The sequence below is a fragment of the Macrosteles quadrilineatus genome, unplaced genomic scaffold, assembly GCF_028750875.1.
Source record: "Macrosteles quadrilineatus isolate MER2022 unplaced genomic scaffold, UCM_ALF_1.0 Scaffold_7__1_contigs__length_78375512, whole genome shotgun sequence".
In the NCBI taxonomy this organism is placed as follows: domain Eukaryota; kingdom Metazoa; phylum Arthropoda; class Insecta; order Hemiptera; family Cicadellidae; genus Macrosteles; species Macrosteles quadrilineatus.
The window spans coordinates 62,843,380-62,855,734 of record NW_026542600.1 but is presented as its reverse complement, the minus strand read 5'-3'; the positions used below and the strand labels follow the sequence as shown (position 1 = coordinate 62,855,734).

The window sequence follows — 12,355 nt, the reverse complement described above, 5'->3', positions numbered from 1 at the left end:
GCAGCTCAGAAGCTTTTGAAGTCCCTTTTCTGTGACCTTGGTGAAGCAAATTCTTGAATATGGCTCACCAGTGTGGAGCCCTCATCAAAGGTTTCTGATTAATGAGCTGGAGGAAATATCCAACAAAGATTTGTTTGTATGTTGGGCCTAAAGGGGTTTCCCTTCCCATACTCTCAGGTGCCAATTTACACTATATCCTTGGCACTTGGTCCTCAGTCACTGGAGGAAATAGACTGACTAGCTGACACTGTCCTGCTGCACAAGACTATCAATTGAAGAGTCGACTGTCCTGACATTCTCCACCAAATCCAGTTCAAGACTCCTTCAAACTAGGACCAAGGTCGGCTGATTTAAGGGAAAACAGCAACACACAATCTATGCAGCTATCGTAAAGTGGCAGGACACATGCGACGACTTTTTCCAATGTTTAATTTTTTTCTCAAAGTCTCTGTCCTGTTTAATAAAAACTGTTTTCTGTTGTTGCCGATTGAAATCCATGCATTTTGTCTGTTAAATTATTTTTACAATTCTACAATTCTACGGAATGAACCCGCACTGGTGTGAAAGCTCCCATATGATTCAATAGTCTAAACTGCTTCGTCCGTTGCCGGACGGTTCCCGTACCGCGCTGGTGTGAAAGAGGGCTTATTCGGTTAGAACTTCCAACAACATCAACAAAACCAAACATAATAATAATAATTATGACATATGTAATATATTATTCATTATTGTACACATAACATAATATAATCAACGGTTCGGTTATTAGATGCTTCTCTCTTTTTCACCTGTCACTGTTTCTTATTCTATATTTCCATCACGTCTTCTTACTATATTAGCGTAGCAGCCAGCAGCAGCCGCCTGCAACATCGTAGTAACAGTAACAATCTAGTTTGTAGGCGCTCTGAAGCAAAATGTTAGTTAATAGACCTATACTGAATCACAATAAACGATTTGACGTCTATTTTGTTTGTGGAATCATAACGAGAGGAAGTGTTTCTTCAAGAAGTTTTATCCATTCCTCCCCGATCATAAGTTAAAATATAACTTGTTCTTAAGTTAAGCTAAACTATCAGTATGACGGCCATCTTTTAATTACGATAATGTTAATAATAATTTCGTATTGTTTTTAATTATCTAGCTATGTTTTGTGCTCCATCATCTTCAGATCCACAAAATTACGATTTTGAAAGGGAAGAAAATGCTGTCAAGTGGAAAGGACTTTTTGTTAACGCATTGCGAAAGGTAAGTTGTTGCAATAATTTTACAAATAAAATGTTTTGTTTAATCGTAGACTAGGCTTTATTAGTTATAGCCTATTATGTACTTTGATCGCGGTAGAGCCTACTAGAATTATGTTTTTAGATTCTTCCAACTTTTCTTAAAAAAGGTCCTAGCCTAATATAATAACCTAGCGTTTGGATATGCTATCATGCCCTACCTATTAATTGAACTAGGTCTAGCAGAAGTCATTTTAGTTATGCTATGACTAGGAGGGATTATCTTGGACCTTAATTTGACCACAGTTCTATTAAAATGGTAATGCTAGCATCCAGTACAACCCTTGATAGTCCATCTTCTATCCTAACATAATAATGACAGTGTTTTCCTCTACATCTTTTTGAGCTCTCAACCAAGCAACAAATTATTAAGTTAACCCTCCGAGCGTCACTTGTCGAGAAATCGACTCACGACACACTTTGTGTAGTGTCACTTGTCGATTTTTCGACACACGAACATCGTTTACGGCGAAGGCTCTATGACTGACTGAATCGGATTGAACTGGATCGAGTTAGGTATCGTTCTTTTTGTTAGATTCAGAGCTTTCTCCGGAGGTCTGTCTCTAAGCGCTATTCATTTTAGTTCCGAAAATATTGTAGCAGACAGCTGACGTGCGTATTTTTAAACAGCTTTGTTAACCTCGGACCGATGACTGATGTGTTTTATAACGTTTATCATTGTTTTAGTGTTAAAAATCAAAAGTAGGGATATACGTGGTGCATTATAAGAAGATTTAAGTGATTTTGAAGGGCTGGTTGATGACCCTGAAGAAGTAGGTAGTGATATTGATGTAAATTATCAGCCAGATTCCTAGCTATGGTTAGGCTATGCATTCTTAGCTAAACGCTATGTACTGAAATCTGTTTTTTGCCCATAACTTATTTATTTGCAAATCTACTTCCTTATATTATTATATATTTGTAATCCTCATACAATTTAGAACAACGTGGCTATTTTCAAATATTTATAGGCCTATAATTTATACAATTTCATTGAGCGCAAACTTATTTTTTTTTGAAAATTTTCCAAAATATTTTTTTTTACCTAACAATTTTTTTTTAAACAAATGTTCCTTATGTTTTATGTATAATATTGAAGCCCATGATTTTCCAAACAAAATGGTATATAGAACAGTAGAATTAACATTGTTTTAAGCTTTTCAGATCTGTTTTAATAAAACCTTGCAAATGCGCCAAAAATAGGTGGACATTAAGGCCTAAACTATGGACACTCGGAGGGTTAAGCTATTTTACACTGCCAGACATTTGGCTTTGGTTCTTACTTCAAATGTTTTTGTCACGACCTTCCGATCAGGGAATCGTCAAATTGCATCCATTTTCTAGGTCTTTGACTATATTTTTCTTAAACGTGCGTTCTTGAATGTAAGTTAAGTTAAGTTACTCTTGTGGTGTATCATGGTCTTGTCGTTAAGGTCCTACTGTCAGGGGAAAAAAGTTTAGACACTCGAGTTTGGAGCTCTACAGAAAAGTGACCAAACTAACTTAGAAAAACACGTGGTACATAGCCTATAAATTTTCGTTGTTTTATTCTACGTATTCCTGTGAAAGCAAAAAATTTTTAGCTCGTTTAGGAGATTTTTTATGACAGTCGGAAGGTAAAAACTCCCTGTTTTTAGAGTATCAAAAACCATCTTATGACTTTGAAAATTCGCACAATGTAAACTAAACGTCAGAACTTTATCAAACTTTAATACAATATAGACACATATATAATGAATTAATTTGTGTAGTTTCAGAATTTTTACTCTACCCAAAAATTTTTTGTTGTAACTTTTGTAAATTAACTTTTTCTCAAAAACGGCAAACGCTAGAAACAAATTTAAAAGCTTATTTTTGGAGGTGATTGTTTTTGTATTTGAAATATTGATACTGCTCTACCAAATTGTTACGCATAGGCCTATTATTTATATAAGTTAACATTTAATTTGGATAGTGCAGAGGCTGAATACGGCACTTCCAGACTGCCACCGGCTCTGACTGGGCGCATACCCCGTACAGTGCTGCCAAATTGAACCCCTGGACACTGAGCAGCGATGGGCTGCGAACTGTTGAGTCAAAACTGAACAGCAGTTATTATTAATTATTAACCATTTCCCATCACCTTTTCTAATGAGGGCTTTGGACCTCCATCGTCACTCCCACACTTCTAAAAAAAAAACATAGGCCTATAGCACAGACAATCATTGCATATTCCGAATATGACAATTTAGATTTAGCACCTATATTTGGGGTGGTAATACTTTCGACCCTTTGTAAGAATGCAAAACATGATATTTCATGTGAGTCAGTCAGTGACACACACTGCGTGAATCACCTTACGCTCGGTCAAGGTCCATACCTACCTGAAATACCTGAAATACCTCCTCTTCATCGTTGACCAGCCTGGGCCGGATAGATAGCGTCAAAATAATTAAAAACTACTATTTACAATTTTACAATTAAATAAACATACATTTAAAATATACTGACTGCGCAGCGGCGGTGGATGCTTATGCTAGCGACAGTGTTGTTGAGGTTTCAAAAAATCCTTCAATTGAGTAAAATGGATTTGCTAGGAGAAGTTCCTTTAAGTTCTTGGTGAAAACCTTATCTTCCATGTTTACTAAACATTTTGGCAGGGCATTAAACATCTTAACAGCAACCTGCGGGAAACTATCTCTTGCCATCGTGGCAACACTGCACTGGATTCCTGAGCGGGCGATGGCGTTTGCACCCCTTGCAGGCTCGAGATCATCCAGTTTTTTATTAATTTATATAAATAACATGCGTAACAATTTGGTTGAGCAGTACCAATATTTCAAATACAAAAACAATCACCTTCGAAACAAGCTTATAATTTTTTTTCTAGCGTTTGCCATTTTTGAGAAAAAGTTGATTTACAAAACTTACAACAAAAACTTTTTTGGTAAAAAGAGTAAAAATTCTGAAACTACAGAAATTAATTCATTATATATGTGTCCATATTGTATTAAAGATTGATAAATTTCTGCCGTTTAGTTTACATTGTGCAAATTTTCAAAGTCATAAGATGGGTTTTGGTACTCTAAAACCAGGCAGTTTTTACCTTCCGACTGTCATAAAAAATTTCCTAAACGAGCTAAAAAATTTTGTTTTCACAGGAATACGTAGAATAAAACAACGAAAATTTATATATACCACTTGTTTTTCTAAGTTAGTTGGTTAGGCCTACTTTTCTGTAGAGCTCCAAACTCGAGTGTCTAAACTTTTTTCTCCGACAGTAGGCCTATATTTTTTTTAAATGTTGAGGTAGTTGAGGGGCGTTCAAGGAGAGTTTTTCAGTTGGGTAAAGAATTTCCTTGTGCCTTGAATATTTTTAAGCCTATTTCGGAGTAGGTTGCATAGTTTTATCCCTCTATACGTTGGGGTTCACTTGCAGTTTTTTTAGTCTATGCTGTGGTAAATTTAGGTGATTTTTTTAATGGTGTAGTTGTGGGTTTCAGTTTAGTTTGATGGGATCCAATTTTCAGTGGCGGCTGGTCCAGAAGGACTCTGGGACAGAGTCCCCCCATTTTCAACACAAAAGGAACAAAACTACTTAAAAATAATCTGTAATCATACATTCAATGTACATAATCGTCAGTAGGGTCAATGTTCTTAGGACGGGTAGTAATGGATGCTAGATGTTTTTGCAACAGGTAATACGCCGGGACTCAGTAGGTATGAGTCCAAAATCCCATATAAACTGCATGGAAATATTCAACCAATCACAGCCCTGCATCAGGCTCTAATATAACAGATATAGGCCTAGGGCGTTAGGGACTCCGTCCAAACAGTAGTTTAAACTATTGCCACAACAAGGGCTGGGAACAGCGAGCGATCTCGATCTGTCAAGTTGCCAACCCAATTATTTAGAGATCAGACCAATAGTGAATACTGTAGTGTTTAGTGACGTTATGTTTATCGTGCCCCGCTGCCGGTATTCATGTTGTTGATTAATTAATATAGGCTACGGTACCATTGTTTCTTTAGAAGTGTAGTTCAGTGCTAATAATGAACTATGAATTTGGTGAAAAACATTTCTACGAAGTATGCAAGTGGTGAGGTGGTAAGTTTTGAACAGAGAGTTGAGTTAAAGCTGCTACTGCTAGGCCCGCCAAAACCCGATTTAGTTATTTACAATCTCAATCACGAGAGAGCCAATTTCTCTTGTTTATACATGCCAATTGATTTAACTCCTCGCCATTGAATGCGTGGACGGACAGTTATAAGTAAACCAATTTGTATCCTAAAAAGTGTCCTAAACCAACGTCCAACTAACGGACACACTCATGTAGCCTATGGCCTATATATATTATGTATTGTGTATTGTGTAGGCCTATTGGTTATGTAAATATGAATTTGAAAGGATGGTGTTTTTTGGCCTCTGGGTATATAAGAAAAAGTAAATCAGTCCCAGGTCCAGGTCTTCCCATGAGACCTACGGTACCTACAATTCCCAATATGGGAAATCCGCTAAAAACATTACTTGTGTTTGTTTGGAAATTTTTTTACACAATTTTATTTATAATCCATTCAGTTTTTGGAACATTCAGCAAATAAAATACCTAACAATTAATAAAATGTTACGATGTCTATTTATCAACAGACCTGACTTAAAAGTATTTCAATAAAAAAAAAAAAAAACAATATAAAATTAAATTTTAAACAGAGCTTGAGCTGAGGTCTGAAACATGAGTTCTTTTCAGTCTGTATGTAGCGGTAATATTGTCCAAGAGGGTTAGAGCCACATGATTAGGGTGATTTTCAAACTTTTTTTAGGTATTTAACACTAAATTTTTTCTTCAACCGTCAGAATTTCACTGTCCTTGTAAAGAATTTTGTTATTGACACACCAAGGGGCTTAAATTTAGATATAAAATTTAAAAATATTTCATGGCTCCTGAATAGTACCTAGATCAAAATTGACCACGGAAAATACATTTAATTTCTAAACAAAGTAATTCTGAAGCCAATTTGGACTTATGGAATCCAACTGTGGGGGACATCAAGTATTTCAAACATAAATATCATTTAAAGATTTCAGTCAAAAGTTTTAAAAGATTCATCCTGTTTGGGAATTTCGGTGGAGATGTATTGACAATCTGTTTTACTATGTTCCCCCTAAAATTTAGGAACTATGTAATCATTAAAGTCAGTATTCAATAAGTCTCATTGACTAAACAAAAGCAGGAGTTGTAAAAACACTACTTGTACGAGTGTAGGCTATGAGGTTAAATTTTAGCTGTGTAAAATATGTGGTAGGTATAGATTTACCTAAGAGCCTGTGGCTTATAGGCCTATTCGAACTAAGTACTTAAAAATTTATATTCGTTGTTAACAAATCACGTGTAGGTTTAAGTAAGAGAAATACAAATTATATAACCTAGCCCAGATATTTTAGTTAAGTAGGCCTAGATAGGCCTACCTTTAAATTAAGTCAGGCAATAGTTCAGAATATTACCTATATGAGAATGATACTAACCATCTATTATACTAGGCTGCTTGATAAGCAGTGTTCTAAAATAGGCCTTTGCGGCTGTGGTAAAAATCCATTGATAATTTGAGCGTCAACATTGTCGACAATATCCAATGCGTTGACATGATGTTTTAGACAGCTTAGTCCCTGACAATGCTAACTTTAGTAAAGAAAAAATGTCGTTCTTGATCTGACAACACTGTTCTTGTAAAGAAATCTAAGGATTTTTTTACTTTTAGGCCTATCGTAAATATTTCTTACTCTTTTATTTAATTTTGTCTTAGTGCTGTACCCAGCCCAAATGGCTGAGAATTGGAAGACCGATCATGTGTGTAACAGCTGTTAGCAAACGTGGCCTTGAAGCAAGTGGCCTTATTTTAATCAAATCAAGATGATTCTGACTATACTCAATAGTCATCTCGATAGTTATGCCAGATTCTTACAAATGTAAAAATAGGTAGTAATTGGTTACTGATAATCCTTAGGGCTTATCATAAATCGTGCAATTTTAAAATCATTTAAGCGTGTATATAAAATCTGGTTCCGGTACTTAGGTATTATCCGGAGGCCACCCTTATACAGCGCACTGCGGCGGTATATGTTAGGTTGAGTTATCAGAAATATGTTTGTAGGACTTTCCTCGTTTCATTATGAATCAAACAATATCACATGAGTCATACTTTCGCTTGCCATATCCCCTTCAAGTAGGCCAAGGTGAGGCTGTTGACCGCAGCGCGCGCATCACCTGTCACCACCTGTATCTGGTGTGGCAGCTATAGGCAGCAACGCATTCAACTCAATCTTCACCGACATCGCTGCCTTATGGGAGGCAGAACTCAAAGGCCGGTAATTGTAATCATGTCAAATTTGGACAGTAAGTCAATTGTTCTTTCCATGTATGATAACAAATCTAACATAACCGCCGCAGCGCGCTCTATAAGGATGGCCTCCGGATAATGCCAATATACCCAAAATCTTAATACTCTTTGGCGGGGGTAGGCCTACTTTGTAAGTAGGTTATGTTTTACTTAGTGAGTTTTCATCTCTATAAATTTTCTGCTCTTTTTTAAATCATGGCTGAATCTGTGTTGGTTTCTGTATTTACCATTGTTATCGTTATAACTTAAATTTTAAAACTTGATACTCTTTTTAAATGTCAGTACAGTATAGTCTAACTTTTCTTCTGTTACGTCCCTGTTAAGTCTGTTACATCTTTGTGTCTCGCAACATAACTAGGTTTAGGTTTTTTTTTAATGATGAGACTCACATTTTATTGTGTTGAAGATGAACCATTCATGTATTTTGACGTTGTCTATTGCAGTTGTAAAATGTGTACTGACAATTATTATTATAGGCCTATGTGTGTTTTCCCGCAGTAGAGGGCTTGTATTTTTTTAACGCTGCTGAAAATTGTCAAGAGGTTGCATCACTTGTGGAACTTGGGCTACCGTACCTTAATTATACTCATCCTATATACAGTAGGCTTACAGGGTGTCTACATGTCACGGATATCCCCGATCTCCCGTAAAAGCCCCCTATTTTTTAGTTAGGCCACGGATGTCCCCAAAAAGCCACGGAATTTTTAAAATATCCCCAATTTTTTTAACTAACTGTTTAATTTTATAATTTCCAGTGAGCAAATAATAATTTGTCTGAACAACCAAATACTTTTTATTTTAATTTGCATAAAGCTCTTTGTTGAGAGCTTGATTATTTCAAGTAATGTCGTGAGGTTAAAGGCAGCTGGGAGTTGCGCTGTATGGCAACCCAGTGGCAATGGCAGTATTGCAACACTCCACAGACGATAGAACATATATCTATAATAGGTAGCTGTTCAAATTAGCGGCTTATATTTAATTATAACTAGGTAGGCCCTAGTGTAAATTAGGCTAAAACGAGGTCTTTTTCACAATCAGCCATTAAGTGTTGTTTAACTGTGACAGGTTCTGAATCAAGTACACCCATCCCTCTCAGCCAGGGAGGAAGCCCTCGAGTATGTGGAGAGCCTTATCTTTCGTCTGCTGGGAATGTTGTGTGCTACAAAGCCTCACACTATTCAGGATGTGGATGAACGTGTGCGCAGGACATTTCCCACCCCTATCGACCGCTGGGCTCTCAAGGAAGCCAAGGAAGCTCTTGAACGCGGAAAAAAGAAATCACATTCACATTCCCATCTTGTCCTTCCAGTTAACAATATCCATCAGTTGCTTTCCAAGGTATTTTCTTTCAGAATTAAAGAAAATTTACTAATCCAGTTTTCAGATATCCATGAGGCATTGTATATTACCAACGCAAGCTTTGTAATAAAATACCTAGTTGTAAAATATAGAACAACAAACTCAACGTAATATGATCCAGACGAGTGCTGAGTTTGAGAGTTGCCAAGTTACCAGGAAAATGATCCTTTTACTTGTCATATATAGGCCCTATACATATTCAGCATTTACAAAACTATATACAGTATAACATTAACATATGTAAACTAATCTTTAAAAAAAATGTGTGACTAATGTGTGCTGTTTTCAATGTTCGCTATTGATTGCTATCAAGTTCTGTATTCACCACCAGGGTTGCTCCCGACATCATAACTATCACCAGGGGCGAGTTATGTACATTATACTTGAAAATTCTTTTGAGATTGCCGAAAAGTCCAAACCGTTGATTTATCGGGGCCAACTTTGTGGTACTTTACTGTATAATTTCTTGTAGGCCTAATTCTAAACGTACTACTGACATCTTCTCTTTACCAACAACTCCCTACAACTATACTATCTTACTGCGTACTTACTCCTACTGCTGTTGTATCAATCCCTCATGTCACTAAAATGAATTTTTTTATTTACCATGTCACTGGTGTTTCAGTTTCTACTGGTTAATTTACTACTTTTATCTAAATGTAAGCCTAATTGGGCCACCTAGGATAAGTCTTCATGATGCTATTCCATTTTACTCCCAATTTTGTTCAAATTCTCTTTTTAACTGTTAAAGCTGCATAGCTTGATATTTTTGTGTAAACTTATTGTTATTACGACAAATAATCACAGTAAAAGATCTTTGTCATCATCTGCTCCAATTCATTCTGTTGGCTAAACCGCACCAACTACCAACATCACGGCGGATACCATGGTTCCTTTTGCCTGGCTAATTTTCAAATTGATTTGAATTTTTATGATGGTTTCAGTCAGCCTGGGTTTCGGTTAAACTGGGAGTGCGGTTAAAAGGGGGTTTTACTGTAGGTGTTGCTGTGACATTTTGGCCCGTTTAGTAATCTTCTCTATTGCCCCTCTATTGTTTTCTGGTTCTCCCCAATCAATTTTGTGATTTGTATCTGTGTCGTGTGTTTAGAACTTAAATTGACAGGGGAATATGTTCAAAAGATGGGTGGATATTTACTAGCCTTTTTGTTTTCAGGAACTTCTCAACTACAAGTTAGAATTCCAGGTGGCATTATACATTGTTGCGGTTTTGGAGTACATATCTGCTGATATTTTAAAGGTAAATAAATTTCCAACTCTTGCTACCGTATTCTAAAGTAGGCGTAAACTTAAAATATCGTCCTAATTTGATTTTTAATATAGGCATAGGCCTAAATACTGTAATACCTACCTCTTTTATTCCATTTCTAGTTTTTTATGTTTATCTTTTGACTTAATTTTTTAAAGTTATAATTGGGAAATATTTGCAATAAAATGCCTGTTTTCCCCCAGTGATTATGTATCTTCCAAAGCTACATAAATCATTACAAAAGTAAGGTAGAAATACAGATTTTTCAGTTTATGTTTAATGTTATTTTGTAAAGAAACTCTAATCTGCCATGAGTGTATCAGAATGTGTTAACAAAATATTGCATTGCCAAACTGTTTTACAGTCATGGCTGGATTAATTTGTTGATTCATAGTACTGTATGCAATAGGCTTATGAATAACTAAATGACCACTTCAGGCTTACGTCAGTGCCTATAGTGTAGTATTATTTTTTATGGAAACCTTTTTACTCAGTGCTTGATTTGTAAATAATGAGGTGCCAGAACTGTAACCTATTTAATGTGACTAGTTCCTATTTATGCAAAATTTTTATTTTTCCAAAAGAGAGGTACCGGAACACCTCTCTGCCGCGTTCTACTGCAAATCGAGCACTGTATTTACTCATTAAATTTATTAGTACCCTAAGTTAGATTATAGTGTATGTATTTATATTTCAGTTGGCCGGCAATTATGTCAAAAACATCCGTTATTCAGAGATCACCTGCCAAGACATCAGAGTCGCCATGTGTGCAGATAAGGTATGTTTCATATATTTATTTGTTTTTTAAATATATTTGATGGTAAAATAATTTAACTTTTTCCATTAAGAATAGAGACTTTTCAGTCTTTGTTTCATGTTATTTTGTGTGTAGACTTGTAGGCCAACATGAGTGTATTAAGAAATTGCATTATTGCAACACCAAATGAGGAAAGGATAAGATGAATCAATAAAATCAAGATGAAAATGCTCTTTTTATACTGTTACAAAAGTATAAAACTTAAAGTTATAGACTTGTTATAAATTGTTGTTAATAAAATGTAGCATTCATTGTAAGAATATTTTTACTTTACATGCCTATTAAAAATGTCCATAAAGTCATAAGAAATAAATCCTTAGTTTTTTAAATCATTTACCCATGTTTACAAACAAACATTTGCCGGTGACAGTTCAAATAGTCTATTGAGTACAAAATATCTTGTATCTTGTGATGTGTGATGGAGAGATAAGCAGGGCAGATTTCAAACACAATATAAGCAGTGTAGGAAGTTCAGAGTCCAGCTAACCCTTCTTATATCAGCTATGATAAGCTGATATCCCCTTACCTCAACCAAATTATTTGCAGGTTTTAAAATACTATTTTAACGAATTACTCTTAAATTCCTTCATACTATGAAAAACCAAAGGATGTTTTCAATTCACTGTATTTCACTACACAAACTACACTAAAATTTTAACTTTAAAACTTTGTACAACCACTTAAAAACTTGATAAAATCAGGAGCATACATTCAGCTGACTTTCTGTCTGTGGGCCACCCCCACTCTCTCTCTGCCACCCCCACTCTCTCATTAAATATCATGAGTAATCACCACACTCACTGCTCTTTTCTCAATTAATCACCACCAATAGTCCCACTATGTAAATAAACTTTACATAGTACACTATGCAAAAAACATTTTATACACCCAACAAAATAGTATTTTGAAAGATTGCATATTCTAATGGCCGTGACATTCCTTTAACTAATGGTGGATTTTAAATGGCAAAATCTAGTATACTTTATAAACCTGGGCTGTGAGCTGGTCTAGTGGTTAAGAGCGCGAGACTGCGGTCCAAGAGGTCCCACCCAGGTTCAAATCTCGCTAAATCACCAATGGATTTTATCTAAGTGATAATTCCGCAATCCCTAGGTCCAGCCTAAAGTAGGTAATGTGAAAAACAATCCCGGGCTCGGGCTCGAGCCTAGCCTCCTAGGGAAAAAAACTGTAAATAAATTTTATCTCATCCTAGTTCCAAAATTTGCACCCACTTTTCAGATTTTCTAGCTGCTGATA

The 12,355-nt window shown here is 35.8% G+C and overlaps 1 protein-coding gene across 1 annotated transcript in view; it reads left to right on the top strand.

Moving 5' to 3' along the window:
- The first annotated feature begins 885 nt into the window (after positions 1–885).
- Positions 886–12,355, top strand: part of LOC128997767 (protein son of sevenless) — a 71,940-nt gene continuing 60,470 nt past the window's right edge. The window contains exons 1-4 of the mRNA XM_054423441.1: positions 886–1,245; positions 8,721–8,993; positions 10,189–10,272; positions 10,979–11,059. Coding sequence (XP_054279416.1) covers positions 1,144–1,245; positions 8,721–8,993; positions 10,189–10,272; positions 10,979–11,059 — 540 coding nt within the window. The 5' untranslated portion in view covers positions 886–1,143. The remainder of the gene's footprint in view (positions 1,246–8,720; positions 8,994–10,188; positions 10,273–10,978; positions 11,060–12,355) is intronic.